The sequence below is a fragment of the Hyperoodon ampullatus genome (assembly GCF_949752795.1).
Source record: "Hyperoodon ampullatus genome assembly, chromosome: 8".
Lineage (NCBI taxonomy): Eukaryota > Metazoa > Chordata > Mammalia > Artiodactyla > Ziphiidae > Hyperoodon > Hyperoodon ampullatus.
Window position 1 is genome coordinate 83597991 of NC_136921.1, and position 18772 is coordinate 83616762.

General features: G+C 42.6%; 1 protein-coding gene across 3 annotated transcripts in view; it reads right to left on the reverse strand.

Annotated features, from left to right (window-relative positions):
- The window catches only part of STK39 (serine/threonine kinase 39), a gene marked incomplete at its 5' end in the record, with an annotated part of 310643 nt that overhangs the window by 214867 nt on the left and 77004 nt on the right, over positions 1 to 18772 (reverse strand). For all 3 annotated transcript variants that reach the window (XM_079710015.1, XM_079710013.1, XM_079710014.1), the window contains 3 exons: positions 7625 to 7680; positions 8884 to 9025; positions 12540 to 12648. In XM_079710015.1, coding sequence (XP_079566141.1) covers positions 7625 to 7680; positions 8884 to 9025; positions 12540 to 12648 — 307 coding nt within the window. The remainder of the gene's footprint in view (positions 1 to 7624; positions 7681 to 8883; positions 9026 to 12539; positions 12649 to 18772) is intronic.

The window sequence follows — 18772 nt, forward strand, 5'->3', positions numbered from 1 at the left end:
CTCCTTGAGAATAATATCTGAATACTGGAAGCAAGTTAAGTCTAGTTGCAAGTTTTCCTGGGAGAAGTTTTAGTCATAGAGTTTTCAGCATTCAAGAAGCTGACTAAAGCTGAAAATGCATTCGAAGGCTAAATAAGGAAAAAATCTCCCTCCCAGAAAACAGAGATGCTACCCAAAGTCACACCAATGTGCCTTAGACAGTGAAAAACCTAGGGCATAAGCTGATATGTATGGGCTCAGATACACTGAGATAGATGTGATGATAACTTTCTAAATTTCTAGGCTGCCATAGTTAGCTAGTACCAGATTTGATTTCTGTCATGAAAAACTAGGAATGGGAAATTCACATTCACTCACATAGACACACCTAAAAGGCAAAAGTAAGTGAAAATGAGCATGAGATCTACCGTACATAATACAGTTGTATGTTTCTAGAAAGTTTTTCAGAAATCAATCATTTTGAAATTAACATTTTTAGAGTAGATTAAGAGTGGGCACTGTTTGTAAAAAATCCTAAGATAAATGTATTTGTAGTGACCACCCCAAAGAGACCTGTTTTATATGAATTTCTGTTTTAAAATAGTGTCTCTCATAATTCTGGACAAACAGCCTTAGACACTTGCCAGACAAAGCACTAAGCTCTTCCTGACAGTTTATGACAGAGCATCAAATTAGAAAAGAAAATGCTAGACCGTGGGAAAAGCATGCCATTCAAATAGCCACTCCTTCTATCATATTGTAGCAAAATCTGTTACACTTACCAAGGCATCCTCTCCAAGTTTATTATCAGGAAGTCTCTCACACTCACACACACACACAGGTTTTCTGAGCACAGAAGATCTAATAAGAAGTAAAGCATTTTCTTTCAAACCCTGAGTAGGCAATCCTCAGGTTTTAATTCACTACATTTAACCTGAAGTTTTTTAGTCTGAAAAGAGCATGGTGTCACTACCACGCTTAATCCTGCACCAAATGATGCCTAAGATGGTGGCTTCTCCCATCCCCTAAAACCTTAGCAGTGATGCTGTGAGCAAGGGGGGAAAAGGTGCTAAATATCTTCTCCGGCCCCAAACAGAATTGATTTGCAGAGATGGAGAAGTGCTAGTGATTGCTATTGGTCTTCCACCAAAAACTGAGATCACTCAAATCAAGATTTAGGGTTTTCTTCCCAGAAAACCCACAGACGTGGCATCACAGGCTCTGGAGCCAAACTGCCCAAAGCTGAAGCCTGACTTATTCTACGTGTGACCTGGGCCACTTACTTCCCTTCTCCGTATCTTAGCTTCTAGCATGTAAAGTAGGCATAATAAGAGCACCTCCCTATGGGGCTGTGGTGAGGCTGAATGAGTCACAGTGCACTCAGCACATGGAACCAGGCCTGGCACACAGGAAACACTCGATACACGTTAGGTACTGATTTTACAGCCACACTCAATAAAAATATATATAATACCCATGGAATTGGAACTGCTGGAAATAGAACCAAGCATACCAGCGTTATTCACCACACTTGTTGGCTGTATAATAAGGCAAGAGTTTCTAGTGGTCTGAACCTGGCCCCTTAATGTTCCCTTTTGTAATAAAAAGTTCTGAAAAACAGAATATATACACACACACACACACACACACATGCGCGAGCACACGCGCGCGCACACACACATATATGTGTGTGTGTATATATACATACAGAGTGAGTGATTTTCATAAAAAATGTTATGTTTTCTATTAGAATAGCAAGAAAACTCTTTTTAAAAGAATACTCGTATTAATACTCTCAAGGTAAACAAACATTACATTCAAAGAAATAAATGCAAAGTTCTCCCCAGTCTAACTTGTATTTCAAAAAACAGAGCCTAGAGAGCATAAAGATGTGAAGGGAAGAGAGTACAAATAATCTGAGTAAAAGCAGTGGATTTTTTGTCCAAATATAACAGCAACAAAGAGACGGTCTAGCTCTGCTGTGGCTGTGAGTCTCTGCTTTCAACTCTCCCACCCTCCTCCCCTACTTCACCCACCCAAGATGCCAGCAAAAGACCTGAGGACTCCTGGTCCGAGTTTTTCAGGCAGTGACCCACTGCCTGACTAAGAAAGTCAAACTCCTGGAACATGGGGAGAGCAGCAGCATCCAGCTCTTCCAAGAAATCACTACAAATGCTTTTGGTTTTTTTTAATGCAATAATCTTATTTTAGAGTTAAAACTACACAAAAAAATTTTAAATACTGTATAAACTCAATGTTATGCTCAGGTTAGAGGACACGGAGAACATTCACTGTGAATTCTAGAAAAGCTATAATGGCTCCAGAGATGTATCAACAGAAAGTGCACACTTACATGCCTGATAGCCGACCATTACTCACTGGGAAGTGAGGCTTCCGGGTAACGTCATTACACAAGCATGAAGTCGCACACACAAAAAGGACACCAAGGAAAGCCCGGAATGGCTGTCTACAAAGTCCTCACCATGTGCCAGGCACTGTCCTAAGCACCACAGACACCGACTCATTTAATCCTCATGACAACCCAAGTGGTGGCTTCCTGCACGGGCCCTTCCGAACCCAGGAGCCGAACATCGCACCCACCCGCTGATTACACTCAACACCACCACCCGGGGTGAGGAAAAAACCCACAGACCTGAGAGGGAGAGAAAAAGTCAGGAAATCTTACCTCGGGGGATCCCAACTGAGAAAAAGGAAAAGGACAATGTGCTCCTGAAGGCCCAGAGAAGGAGCTCGGGTCGGTAATCTGACAAGAAGAATGGGATGGAGTGACTGGCAGAGTAGCAGGTGGTAGAATAAGCCAGGGGCTGACCTGCCTCTGCACTTCAAAGGCAGTTCACTGCTGTTTTGACCCTTTTAGTGAGAAATGATCATTTCATCACAAAACAGAGAAAATTAGCTGTACTTTTTTATCAGCTTAGACCAAGATTAATGACAAGTTAGCTTCCAAGTTCCATAATTAATAAGCAACCCCTTTTTATAACTCATAAAGCCCCTCAGAGCTGAACCTCCTGCAAGACGAATTTGAGGTACATGTGACCTCCAGGCAGTGCGAGAGGCAGTCTGTGCGATCCTGTCAGTTGGAATAACAGTAGTAGCAGTAGTTAACAGTAGAAACAGTAGCGGTAATAGGATTAGCCGTAGCAGCTGCTGCTATTTTCTGTGTATCTGTAATGTGCCAGCCACTGTTATAAGAGTGCTAGATACGAAGAGCCTCATTTGATTTCACAAAAAAAGATGAAGTCGGGGGGGGCTTCCCTGGTGGCGCAGTGGTTGAGAGTCCGTCTGCTGACACAGGGGACATGGGTTCGAGCCCCGGTCCGGGAAGATCCCACATGCCGCGGAGCAGCCGGGCCCGTAAGCCATGGCCGCTGGGCCTGCACGTCCGGAGCCTGTGCTCCGCGGCGGGAGAGGCCACAGCGGTGAGAGGCCCGCGTACCGCAAAAAAAAAAAAAAGATGAAGTGGGTTATACCTGTATCTCCCTTTAAGGAAACTGAGTCTTTAAGACGTTGAGCCACCTGACCAAGGTCCCAGAGCTTGAGTGGCAACCTGGGAATTTCAACCAAGCCAGTTGATCTCAGAGATTATCTTCTTAACAGCTAGACTATCTGATGCTGGACGGTTTGAAGCTTTCAGTTGTTTAGTTGAAGTCTTTTCTTCATAATGTCCCTAGCCTGTGGGATAAAGGCCACTCTCTAGAGGAAGGACAAGATACGCATACATAAGGCACTAACTTAGATGACTCAAAAACAAGAGTCAGCATCAATAATGATAAGAGCCTCCAAAGCAGGGAGGGGAAAGAGAGATGAATCAAGATTTGGCCAAAGACTGATGAGGACCAAAGCCAGGTGATGGGTACCAGAGGATTCTTCTTACTCTTCTCTACTTTGGGCTACGTTTGATAACTTCCATAATAAAAGGTTTAAAAACGGCTCTGACTTATTGCAAGTTCATTAAGTTTGTTGAGTCATTTCTTTTCATTTGTTTCACTAGGTCATACTTCCACATGGTTCAAAATTCAAAATGTTACAAAAGGTCTATACTAAGCAGTCCACCCCTGCTCCCACTGCCATTATCCTTCTAACGTTTCTTTATATAAATATATATATTCTTATTTCTCCCCATTTCTTTCACAAAAGGTGGTATATTATACACATTGTATTTCACCTTGTTGTGTTCACTTAACCATGTAGCCTGGTGATTTTTTTTCATGTCAGTGTACAGAGAACTTTTCATTCTCCATTGGTAGGTCTTCCATAGTGAAGATACACCATATACCATATTTAACTGGGACACCTCCGTTGTTCCCAATCTCTCGTTATCACGATAAATAAGCTTAGACTGTCTTTTCCTGTCTATTGTCATTTTGGGGGTCACACTAAGCATTTCTCACATTCATTTACTTAATGCAACAACAGTAAGCAAGGGTGGATCCAGGCTTCATGGGACATAAAACTTATACAATTTGGAAGATACTCTGTAAAACAGAGAATACAAAATTATGAGTAAAAAATTAGGTATAAATGTGTGTATTTCTTTAAAATTAAAAATTCAGGGACTTCCCTGGTGGTCCAGTGGGTAAGACTCCGCACTTCCACTGCAGCGGGGCATGGGTTCGATCCCTGGTCAGGGAATTGAGATCCCGCATGCCATGCGGCACAGCCAAAAAATTCTTTTTTAATTTTAAAAAGGGATTTCCCTCGTGGTCCAGTGGGTAAGACTCCGCACTCTCAATGCAGGGGGCCCGGGTTCCATCCCTGGTTAGGAAACTAGATCCCACACTCATGCCGCAACTAAGAAGTCCACATGCCACAGCTAAAAATCCCACATGCTGCAACTAAGACCCGGCACACCCTAAATAAATAAATAAATAAATAAATATTTTTTTTAATTTAAAAAATTCATTACCAATTCACTGGAGGTTTTTTTTTAATAAATTTATTTATTTTATTTATTTATTTTTGGCTGCTTTGGTTCTTTGTTGCTGTGCGCGGCTTTCTCTAGTTGTGGCAAGCAGGGGCTACTCTTTGGTGCAGTATGCAGGCTTCTCATTGCGGTGGCTTCTATTGTTGCGGAGCACGGGCTCTAGGCACGTGGGCTTCAGCAGTTGTGGCATGGGGGCTCAGTAGTTGTGGCTTGCGGGCTCTAGAGCACAGGCTCAGTAGTTGTGGCACACGGGCTTAGCTGCTCTGCGGCATGCGGGATCTTCCCAGGCCAGGGTTCGAACCCGTGTCCCCTGCACTGGCAGGCGGATTCTTAACCACTGCGCCACCAGGGAAGCCTTTCACTGGAGTTTTAAAGATTAAGGTCCTTTCTTCTAGGATCTTTTTAGACAATTTAATAAAAATGCCTGTATAGAAATACCTCCCGACTGCAAACGGGCATCTCCTCTCTACCCAGAACACTCTGTAACTCCCAAAAACACATTGCACTTACAGGGGCCTGAATCCTATGATTCAACAGCTGCACAGGAAATCCACGTCTTCCTGAATGATAGGCATTATCATCACCATCTCACAGATGGGGAAACTGAGGCTTCGAGATGCAATAACTTGCCCCATGTTGCACAGTGGGTAGTAATTTGGGCCTGTTTGATTCCAAAGCCTTTGTGCTTAACTGACACAATGAGTGCCTCCCCAGTGGTCTTGAACTTGACTAAATTTATCTTTTCAAAGGGGAGGACTAATACAAGATAACACTTCCATTATTAGTTCCCTAGGGAAGAAACATTTGTTCTGAAACAAATTCTCAGTTTCCCTTTGGTACTTTCAAGACATCTTGTCTCTTCTTTAAAAAAATAACTCAGTAAGGGTCCCTGTAAGTATACCTAACTAAATACAGAGCCTAAGGTCAGCATCATGCTAGCCATACAGGCCTGGGCATCATCACCTGACTGGTCCTCTGGTACCAAGAGAGGGGCAAACAATGAAACAAAGAGATGACTCAAGGCTTATCCTTTGTGTTGAGGGTGTGTTTGTTTCCTGCTGAACTCTCACACTTCTAGTAATAACCCCAGATCCTCAGATTTGTCCAGAAACAAGAGTGGGACCAAGAACTGCCATCAACTTTGTTCTAATAACTAGACATGCAAAGACGCTAAACCTATGCTAGAAGGTAGGACTCTTCCACTCCAACTCAAATAGAAGCAGATTAGGCTGATTCAACATCTTCAACATTTCATCAACAACACAGCTAGATGGATGATCTTCACACCAAGGATGTTGGTAGGACGTGCTTCTGGTGATATTTAATGCCCGGAAGCCAGAAGGCTGAACACCCTACGATGACAGGGACAGTCCAGTACGGAGAAGGACTGTCCAGCCAAAAATGCCCAAAGCAATGATGGCTGAGAGGATGCTGAGACAGACCTTCCCAGACGGGGCATAAAACAAGAGTTGATATGAACATGGCTACATGTTAAAGCAGACCTTTCAGGCTATTCTAGGAGCATTAACAAAATGAGAGGTTCTGCACATAGAAGGCTCCTGCCTGATGCTCTCACTCATTTGACCTTTACTGCCTTGCCATGCCTATCAACTGTCAAGAATCTCCATGAAGCGTCAGATTTAAGAGCAAAATAAGCCCTAGATTTTAAGAGTTCACAATTCTTTCAGCTACCTCTTGAGAAATAAAAGGTTTAAAATTAATGTGTACAATAGTTTTAAACTTCCAAACTCATCCAAAAACTCTCAAAAGTGCTTCTTACAGTTATATAAATATCACCATTATTCAATCTGGAAGGTAGAAAATATTAAAAAATTAAAAGTAAAATTGTTCTTTATTAAAAGGCCGCATTCTAGGGCTTCCCTGGTGGCGCAGTGGTGGAGAGTCTGCCTGCCGATGCAGGGGACACGGGTTCGTGCCCCGGTCCGGGAAGATCCCGCATGCCGCGGAGCGGCTAGGCCCGTGAGCCACGGCCGCTGAGCCTACGCGTCCAGAGCCTGTGCTCCGCAACGGGAGAGGCCACAGCAGTGAGAGGCCCGCATACTGCAAAAAAGAAAAAAGGCCACATTCTAAAATAGCAGGAAAACATGTTATACCCCAGACCGAAACATTCTATGATAGGGCAGCCCAGATACAGTGGTACATACAATGGAATACTACTCAGCCACTAAAAAGAATGAAATTTTGCCATGTGCAACAACATGGATGGACTTGGAGGGTAGTATGCTAAGTGAAATAAGTCAGACAGAGACAGACAAATACTGTATGATATCACTTATATGTGGAATCTAAAAAACAGAACAACTAGTGAATATAACTAAAAAGGAGCAGACTCACAGATATAGAGACCAAACTCATGGTCACCAATGGGACGAGGGAAAGGGGGAGGGATTGTAAAGGGGTACAAACTACTATGTATAAAATAAGCTACAAGGATACACTGTACAACATAGGGAATATATCCAATATTTTATAATAACTATAAATGGAGCAGAACCTTTAAAAATTGTGAATCACTACACTGTACACCTGTAACTTATGTAATATTGTACATCGACTATACTTCAATTTAAAAACACAGATTACATGCAATTTGTTCATTTCTTAGGAACAAGTCTACATCTTTGAAGCCCTAACACTTCTGTAAACAGGTAAAGAATGTTTTATCTTTGTCAGCTTTACCTGCTATTTGTACTGAGCCATCCTCACCCAGAAGAATATTACCAGCTTTTAAATCCCTATTAGAAAAAAAAAAAAAGGAGAATTTAATTGTGGAGTACAGACATTATATTCACTCAGGGAGATTTTAATACATATCATACAATGGAGATGTTTGACAAAATTATTATTTTATAAATATTAAAATTACATCACAGATTTTAAAAGTTACAAAGGTACATTGTGATTTTATAGTTTGCTCCTGGGGTATGATTAGGATTTTAGTAACCAATAGTTTATGTGCTATCATTATCCAGATTTAATTAAAACAATAATGAGTAGATTATTTCATGTTACAGAGTTACAGATTGCCATAGACACACAATACTATCATTTTATCAAGAATTAAAGCCCAGTCTATGGAAAGCTGTTCTACTTCCACTTAAATGTGTCTGTGATGCAATTTCCAATCAATCCCCTCAGCCTCTAAAACAATGGATTTGATCAGTCTCTCCTCTGGGGAGATACTGATGGTAAATACTAATTACAATACTCTGTAATGTATTTCTTCACTATACAGAAGTTGTGTTGAGTAGTCTTAACACTTAAGAAAAATGACAATTTACAATTTGTAAGTTTGACTTCTAAAGTAATATTTTTTCTAATTATTGAAAGACACAGTAGATACCATTAAACATACAGCTCACTTATAGCTCAGGGCAAGGGAATTGCAATATTCATATTACTGGTAAGTGGTTATTTACTTGCAACAATTCCTAAGAGCCCAAGGAGCCCTAACCCATTTGAAGCATCAGGCATTCATATGCGATGCTGTTTAGCTATTTAAAGAATTAGCATTTTATGCCACAAAAGAGATGAAATTAGTGCCTCCCCTCCTTCTCTTCCACCACCATGTCAAAAATAATTAACATATTAAATGTCTGGAACACTCTCGCCTGTATTAGAAAGTCAGAGGTGCTATCCAGTTCAAATGAGTATACTTCAAATGAGTATAAAATATAAACTGATTTTTTTTGAGTCCCCACAGTACTTTCTGTAGTCTACTCTTATTTCAGTGAAAGCAGATAAACCAATATACCAATATAATTCATCAAAACTTGTTCTCTTGTTTCGTTCTTAAGTACTTTTTTCCCATCTATTTAAACTACCTAAGTTAGAGATATGTCAATACCTACCTGTGAGGTGTGTTTCCTTAGTATTCTTTACTAACTAGGGCTGAAGATATGAACAGCTGAATTTAAACATCTCTGCAGGGGTCATACCTGTGAATCTGACCATTTCTGTGTAGATAGTCTAAGCCTTCCAAAACCTCTTTAAGAATTGTTGCTATTATTGCCTCTTCCAGAACTCCGTTCTTGTGTTCTCCTCGGTTAATGATGTATTTTATGATATCCAACATTGAACCTAAGTGGACAGACAGAAGAATTGAACAACTGTATAAGCACCTTCATTACCTTTCCAGAATAGCCCTCCCTATTTAAAAAACTAAACGAGGGACTTCCCTGGTGGTCCAGTGGTAAAGAATCCACTTTACAACGCAGGGGACGCAGGTTCAATCCCTAGTCAGGGAACTGAGATCCCACATGCCGCAGGGCAACGAAGCCCGAGAGCCACAACTACTGAGCTCGCGCGCCTCAACGAGAAAGCCGGTGTGCCGCAAATTAGAGCCCACGCGCCCTGGAGCCTGCGTGCCACAACTAGAGAAGAGAAAGCCCACACACCACAACTAGAGAGAAGCCACAACAAAGACCCTGAGTGCCACAGCTAAGACCCAACGCAGCCACAAATAAATTAAATAAATAAATAGATAATAAATTTTTTTTTAAATCCTTAGAAAAATAAAAAGCTAAACGAAAACAACAAAATATAGTTTTCATTTGTTTATTTAACACAAATATTCCCAAGGCATACAAACAATTGCATGGTAGCTCGTGACCAGAAAAACACTAAATCCAAGTTTGCAAGCACACATCCAGCTGAACTTAATGAGAGGGATTCTGAGTCAGGAAGCAGAAGACTGTTCACGGCCACTTCACAGTTAGTCCCTTTTCCGTAGACATGCAACTGCTTACAGATTAAAAGAGGGTTCGGGATGTCTAAACTGAAAAAGAAAGAACAAGAGGCCTGGAGAAGCGCAGTTTTTCCTTAACCTCAGGTAGGAGGAGAGAAAAAATGTCTGTTGCCTTTAGACCCCTGCTTATAACCAGAAGATTCCTTTCTGTGACTCTAGGCAATCGTCATTTACATTTACTTGAGGCGTGATGTACAGAGTTGAATAATAAAGAAATAAATACATAGTATTTTGTTACTATAAACAGATTAGTATCCTTGGCACTGAGAATTCATGTTTCAACACATGTTAATTAATATTCTAAACTTCCCGGTCACCTTAAGAGCCATAATTACCTGGGGGTTCAACACTTCTGAAAAGTTACCAAATAGCCTATCTCAGGACCTGAATTTGTCTCCAAGCTCTCCCTGATTTAACTAAGAGGACTGAGTTTCCCCATCAGATATTACTACACCAGGCTAGCCACCTGCCACTCAGTAAGAGATCTGATATAATAAAATAATATAGAAGAAAACAAATGCATATCTTTCCCCTCAGGGAGAAACAAAACATCTCTTTATTCATTGACTCTTGGATTTGGGGATCATTTAGAAAACGATACTTCCAAAAACATTTTAATTTTTTCTTTTAAGGATATACCATACCAGGCATGCATGCATTTCTGGCCTGCTGAAAGCAAAAGGAGCAAAAGGCTACATCTGCCCACATTCCCCTTACCTGTGGAAACCTGTTCCTCTTACCTAGGGCCAGGGGAGACCAAATTGGATTCTTTTAAAAAGACAATGAAATTTTCTATCCAGTCCTTACGAAAGGGCACAGGGGATATTCTCAAGCTTATAAAAGGTTAATTGGGATAAAAATAAAGAGAAGAATTAAAATCCACAGGGCCCCAGGTCACCAGAATTTCTTGTTTCCTCAGTTAGTGGACCCCCTACAAGAAGAGGCCAGGTTAAGATCATCTTATCAATAAAGCACCATCCTCAGCAGAACCAAGAAGCAGTCCTGACACTCAACATTGCAGTAGGCTCCAACGGGCTTCCTTTCTTCTTCCATTTTTCTTTTCCTTTTTAATTAAAAGCCAGAGTCAGCAGTCAAGGAAACAATAACTAATAGGATTGACAAGACTGGAAACAGAACCGAACTAAGCTCTCCCAGGCTCCCTACTGAGACCTACACAAGCAGACCCAAGGCAATTACAATGCCTTCGTCATCTCATTGCAGGGCCTCTGCTGGATCCAAGACAGTTTCTCTAAAAAAAAAAATTTTTTTTAATTTTGATGCTGCCTTGATTCAGCCTTAGCTGAACTGGGTCTGCAGATAAAAATGGGCTCCACCAAATAAACTCTGCACCGTCAGTTCTGGCTTCGTCCAGGTACCACCCAATGTTCTCCTGTACTCCTAACCATACTTCACGTCTCAGTAAGATGGATATACAGAGAGGGACGCCCTGCAAAGAGAACACATGAGAGGTATGGGGATGCTGGGTATTAGGAAGGAATCCCTTGGGCTTTCTCAGCTCCAGTTTTCGGGTCTGTAAAATGAAGGTGATGATACTTGCAGCGCAGGGTAGCTTTTACGTGTACAGATCCCAGCACTAACAGGCACGACACGTGTGGCCTTGGGCAAGCAGCCTAACTCTCTTGAGCTCTGGTGTCCTTTCTGAAACACAGGGATCATGGCACCTGCCATGCAATGGCGTTGTCCACGTTACAATGAAATAAAGTCAGTAAATCGCGTGGCACAGGATCCAGCCACGGAAGAAGGGTTCAAGAAAATTAACCGTTATCATTATCCTCCCCTATCAAAGAGTGACATTAAAAGATTAAAAGAGAGGGCTTCCCTGGTGGCGCAGTGGTTGAGAGTCCGCCTGCCGATGCAGGGGATACGGGTTCGTGCCCCTGTCCGGGAGGATCCCACATGCCGCAGAGCGGCTGGGCCCGTGAGCCATGGCCGCTGAGCCTGCGCGTCCGGAGCCTGTGCTCCGCAACGGGAGAGGCCACAACGGTGAGAGGCCCGCGTACCGAAAAAAAAAAAAAAAAAAAAAAAAAAAGATTAAAAGAGATAAAATACAGGAATGGGAAAGTGTCTTATAAATTTAATTGTCCATGGCTTTTTTAACTTCAGTGATCTGAGGCTAGAGAGGCAAAGTTCCTTCACCTTCCCGCATGCTTTCTTCATGAAATCCACAATCTAAAACTACACTGTCCAATACCATAGGCCACTGGCCACCTGAGGTTATTTAAATGTAAGCTAATTAAAATTGAATAGAAATTCAGTCCCTGGGTAACACTAGCCACATGTCAAATGTTTAAGAGCCACTAGTAGAAACTGGATAGCACAGCCGCAGAACAATTCCATCACCACAGACCTTTAGTAAACTGCGCTGAAATAACTCATTATATTACAATGTGTTAAAGATGTGAATAATGTTAAGAATGAAGGCTTTAAAGAGGAAGGATTGGTTAACTTTTCTGAAGAGAGTAAGGGGTGGCTACAGAGAGGATGGGGCCTTTCAGGACTTGGGCACATGGAGAAGGATAGACAGACATCTGGGGCTAAGGAGCAGCACAGAGACATCAGAGGGCAGAAGGCACCTGGGGAGTCTCACCCACACCTAGAAGGCCGGGGTAAAAGAGGACACAGATATTCTACAAGTTGAGCTGAATTATGAAAGGCTTTGAATATCAATGTGAAGAAATCCGGACTTTACTCTCTAGGCAAAGAATAAACCAAGAAAACTTTTAAATACGGGAATAAGGGGATCAAATCTAAAGTCTTATTCAATATGCTGACTCGCACAAAAGGAAAAAAAGAAAACAACAAACAAAAATGACAAAATCCACTTACCTCCACTTAGTAATTTCATGACCAGCCAAAGTTCATCTTTTACCACAAAAGAGGTGTAATAGGTCACTACGTTGGGATGGCTGCACTGACTCATAGCTTGAATTTCTTTCTATAAAAAGAGCAAAACATGACATGTACCATAGGGCGAAAATCGGGAAGCAAGACACAAGTGAACCACAGTTGAATATCTGGGTAAGTTTCCTACTTAAAGCACACCTGGGCCAGGGGCTGCCTAAACCATTACTTCACAGAAACCACACGAGAACTAACTCTCACCCTCGTTATCAACTTGCTAGAATTAGGAAGGCCTCTACAGGAGACCCCAGAGCCCTGAGGACCAGCCACAGGACAGAGGAACTTCAGATCAGCACACAGCTCCATAACCGCACCCCCCCAGCCGCCATATGTGATAAGTGCCTCCTACCTGAACCCAAAGCCTCGACAGAGAGGCTGGTGACCTATTAGGGGACCTGGGTCCTGATGCCAACCTGAACCCTAGTCCTCCTCACTCATCCAAAACGGGGCAACAAAACTGCTTGTTTCTCCGGACTGCTGTGATGGTACATGAAAAACTACCTATAAAAATGCTAGAGTATCATTTCCCAAACTATCTTCCATGGTAGATATTCCATCAAGGAAAAAAGCAAGGTGGGGGTGGGAGGGGCAGCTGGTAAAACGAAATAAGCTTGGGCAACATCAGATACTACATCTCAGTTTACAGGCGTCACGTCACAGGTATGTTGGTACTATCAAAGGCTCTGAGAAGTCCTGCAGTAGATAAACTGTCATAGTTGAATCCACAGGAACAATGCAGGAAAATAATGCTCTGTGGGTCACAGTTTAGAAAAAAGTTTTATCAAAAGACAAAACAACAAAGCTTTGAAACCAAACAAACGGGCAACTTCAATAAGCCGCAGTTTTCTGCAATACTCAAGTTCATGTTGGTTTTGGTTTGCTGTTTTAAGTCACCGCCAGATGACTCCTATAAAATGTCAGTTGAATGCTAACCCTCAATCAAAGGTACCAGACCAGTGTAACTCACTTTCAAGGTGCTGACCAAAAGCCACAGGAATAACTAACCTAAGTCATCACAGAAACCTCACTTATGTTATTAAGTATTTATGATGAAATAAAAGTGTATCTGTGCATCCTGTAAATATTTTCAATAATGAGTGTCTACTTTGCGTTAACTTAAAGTTGCCAACCAGAATATTCCAATTTGAGCTGCTATCTTTATATATCCAGTACTACTTTAATCCTCAAATTACTAAGATGACCCTACATGTCAATTAACTTGGCCTAAATACCATGACATATAACACATATACACATCTTAATACATGCATTTATTTAGGTGCTTTTTATCATGGATAAACTTGTAAGAAAATCACTAATTTTTCTATTTTCCTTTCATTATATGACAACACTTCCCCTTCAACATTTTCCTCATCCACTTAACTGATCACAGGTTTTCTAAATCTAACACTTTTCAATTCAGCACCTCCTGTCCTTTGAAGAAGATCTGAAACCTGAGGTCCAGTTTCCATCTGTTTCTGGTGTTAGGTTTTGATACCATAAGACGCTTCTGAAGGAGAAATGGAATGCTGACCAGCATTCCCATTTCAAGTGGCTAGCATCTGCTCGTTGTGGGGACGGCCCACTTTGAAGGCCTGCAGCTCTATGTAGGGTCCAGTTTAAAAAGATGCCCCCGTTATTCACAGAAATGACAATAATGTTTCTTCAAAGTGTGTGTGCTCTGCATTTTCACCATTTTATATCCGATGTAAATGAATGCCTTTCTAGCTCTCTAACACCAAACTTTTAAATCGTTAAAGCATACAATCAACAACCGGTGTTCATAGGAAAGGAAATTCTTTTGCATGGAAGCAAAGTCAGATCAGAGTCTGGAAAAACACATTTTTTTTTAGACCTTTGTATTTAGATGGCCAGTATCACTTCCTACCCAGAGGATCAGATTCTCTGAGATGATGGCAGTGAGCTACTCTGTGTGTGTGTGTGTGTGTGTGTGTGTGTGTGAGAGAGAGAGAGAGAGAGAGAGAGACTTTTTTTTTACATCTTTACTGGAGTATGATTGCTTTACAATGGTGTGTTAGTTTTTGCTTTATAACAAAGTGAATCAGTTATACATATACATATGTTCCCATATCTCTTCCCTCTTGCATCTCCCTCCCTCCCACCCTCCCTATCCCACCCCTCTAGGTGATCACAAACCTCTGAGCTGATCTCCCTGTGCTGTGCGGCTGCTTCCCACTAGCTATCTATTTTACATTTGGTAGTGTACATATGTCCATGCCACTCTCTCGCTTTGTCACAGCTTACCCTCCCCCTCCCCATATCCTATGGAGAAGCTGTTTTAGATAGCCTATGGATGTAACTTATCAAATTCTATTCCTTCAAATTTCAGGGCCTTAGAGGTACCAGCTGGATATTTAAAAGTCCTGAGGATTAAAAAGAAGAAGAGGAGACACAGATACTGCCACTACTAATATACCCCTACGAGCAGTGTAAGGGCAGATCAAAGAAGAGGTGGGTCCTGAGAAGAGAGGTGGGACTTGCATCAGTCTGACCACTCATAATCTCACTGCCCTCTTCACCGCTTGGCCAGGGGTCCATATCCCCCACTCCTACACCACCTATTCTACCACACAGCCTTTCCACGCAGTAGAGCCTCTAATGCGTAAAGACACGATGAAACTTGCCTTAGGGAAAAACACTGGTCACTCTGCCTTGGGATATGACCTGTGCTACCACTGAACCCCCATATTAAGTAATATTTCCACAAATGGGGTAGAAATACACTTTTAAAAAGGAAGAAATAGGTGTTATACGGGCCTATCCAACCCTTAAATTAATTTATATACAAACCTTTTGTTTAGTTGCCTTTTAGAGAGATACAAAATTTTTATACAGTTTCCCCTTGAACAACGTAGGGGGCGCCAACCCTTCGTTCGTCAAAAACCCTCCCTAGGTATCCAAGGCTTCATTCCTCCGTGTCCTCGGATTCAACCAACCATAGTCATGTAGTACTACAGTATTCACTATTGAAGAAAACAAGTATAAGGGGACCTCCACAGTTCAAACCTGCATTGTTCAGGGGTCAACTGTATTTATAATTTTGCTATGGTCTGCATGTTTGTGTCCCTACAAAATTCCTAAGCTGATGGTATTAGAAAGTGGGGCCTTTGGGAGGTGATTAGGTCACGAGGCTGAAGCCTTCATAAATGAGATTAGTGCCCTTATAAAAGAGACCTCAGAGAGCCAGCTCATCCCTTCCACCACAGGAGGAAGCAGAGAGAAGTCTGCAGCCTGGAAGAGGACCCCCACCCAGCCAGGCTGGCACCCTGACCTCAGACTTCCAGACTCCAGAACTGTGAGAAATAAGTTTCTTTGTTTATAAGCCACCTGGTCTATGGTATTTTGTTCTAGCAGCCCAGACGTGCCAAGACAATTTTATATATTTTTTATAATTTGAAAAATATAACTATTATTTGAATCAAATATTCTTTCTACAGAACTACTCTCCCCATTTTCTTTCAACAGTGATGATGGTTGCTGTATGGATCCTTTCTTGGTAACAGCCTATCAACTAAATTATCCAAGCTTTTCCCAGTGCCTTAACTTTACCCACATGGGTAGGCAAAGCCATTTCCCCCAAACATACTCATCCCTTCCATCCCTAAAGGTAACCAAAGTATTGCCCAAAGATGAATAAAGAATCCTTTTTATCCAATTCTTCCTACAGAATGACTGGGTTCCAACACTCTATTCCCTTAATTAGGACACAATCTACGGAAGACGTGTGACTTAGAGCAGCGCTTCTCAAACCTGAATGTGCACACAGATAGCCTGTGGACCCTGTGAAAATGCATATTCTGATCCAGTAGGTCTGGGGTGGGGCCTGAGATTCTGCATTTCTAAGAGGCTTCTAACTGACGCTGATGCTTCGGGTCCAGAAACCAGACTTTGAGTGACAAAGTGGCAGAAGGCAGGCAGACAGGCCCTCGGGTGGAGGGGATGTGAAAGGAAGGAGCACAGACGACTGGCTGCAACCCAGGCCCGGGGGTTGGAAGGGTAGGAGAGCAGGCCCGGTGGCGAGGCCTAGCTGAGTGAGACCTCGTGAAAGGGTCAGGAGGCAAAGCTGGAAATCGGGGAGATCGTGGGATTAAAGTGGTTTGAATTTCACAACTAGGGGAAAGGGTAAAAAATTCAAAGCGAGAGAAAAACATGAGGTCAAAGTTGGAAGAACTCACAGAACTCTGAAACCCAGGCAACACATTTGCCAAAACTATAGTCAAGGAATGTAACACAGTGGCTCCCTTGGAAGTCTAGTGAAATCTGACTCAGACATGTCATCAAGTGCCAAACCAAGCCACAGCACGGTATTTAAGCTTCCCTGTGGCTTGAAGAGCTGGATCTGCTCTTGCAGCTTCACCTGAAACGCAGTACAAGTGAAATTTCACAAGAGTGGGAAAACCGACCTAAAATGGGGCAGCGAGTAAAAACCCTTTCCACCTGCTAACACCAAAGTGGCAGCCACAGCAGCATCTCTGCTGGGAGCGATGTGGGCCGAAGGCAGATCAAAGAGGGACACCCACACACTGCTGCTGGCCCAGCCCGGATGAATTCGCCAAAACAGGACATGACACATCCCTCTTATATGGGACAAACTAGGTTTGGCTGCACAAAAAAACATAAAGTGTCCTACCCTGAAAATGTGATGAGTTGGGAGGAAAAAAACTACCCCCCAAAATCCCAAAACTGGAAAGTTTTAAATTAAAAAAAAAAACTGTGTTGGGCTTTCCCTGGTGGCGCAGTGGTTGAGAGTCCGCCTGCCGATGCAGGGGACATGGGTTCGTGCCCTGGTCCGGGAAGATCCCACATGCTGTGGAGCGGGTGGGCCCGTGAGCCATGGCTGCTGAGCCTGCGCGTCCGGAGCCTGTGCTCCGCAAAGGGAGAGGCCACAACAGCGAGAGGCCCGCGTACCGCAAAAAAAAAAACAAAAAAAAAAACTGTGTTTAAATATTTATGAGCAATTTTCTAATATTGCTATATGGCCCTTGTCTAACCATCCCCCCCCAAAATTTTTTTCTCCTATTCCTGAGAATAAGCAGGAGCCATAATTTTTTTTTTTTTTTTTTTGCGGTACGCGGGCCTCTCACTGTTGTGGCCTCTCCCGTTGCGGAGCACAGGCTCCGGACGCGCAGGCTCAACGGCCATGGCTCACGGGCCCAACCGCTCCGCGGCATGTGGGATCTTCCCAGACCGGGGCACGAACCCGTGTCCCCTGCATTGGCAGGCGGACTCTCAACCACTGTGCCACCAGGGAAGCCCAGGAACCATGATTAACAGGGATGTGAGCCAGCAGGAGCCACTTCGGAAGGGCTGCACTCTAAGACACAGCTGGCTTGGAAGCTTGGCTTTGCCACTGACCACAGCTTGATTACCTGAGCAGGTCATCCAGCATCTTTGAGCCTCAGAATCTTTTTCTGTAATACAAGCTTAATAATGCCATCTACACAGGACTGTTGTGAAATAAGCAAAATGAGATCTATACAACTCCTTGCAGAAGGCCTAGCACATGACAGCAAGGTTGAAAGTCAGTCCCTCGATGTCTCAGTTCCTTCTTTGTGTGTGAGTATCCCCATGCTGATCACTAATCCCATGTGTCCCACATTCCCGACTAAAGTCTCAGAGGCACAGAGACAGCCCTTAGCAGCAGCACTCACCCTTCCCCACAGAAACGTCACATAACGAACATGCTCAGTGCCCTGCTGGCTCAAGGAGTGTCCTGTAACACGTGTCCAGGTCATTGGGCCATGCGTTTTTCACTTCATTCCTAACTCTACAACATCCTCACCTGTGTTTTCCCTTAGTATCTCATCCTGTATTTAATTTATACCACCTTATCATACTTCATGTATCCTAGTATGCTGCCTCAAATGCTTTTGAAATTAACAAGTCTAAACAGATACTTATGCAAAGCTTTCAGAACAAAGAGAAAAAAGAGCTTGGAGACATAAGAATTAGGGAAAAGTTAAAGTCTAGTTTCTGTTGTCCTGAAGACGATGCGATTCACAAAGCGCTAAAAGGAAAGAGATTTAAATGGATCCTGAATTCAAAATATTAAACTATACTTAACCAAATTAGCATATTTTAATACCTTAGCTAAATCTTAAATAAATTCTTCTTTATCTGATATTGGTGGCAAAATA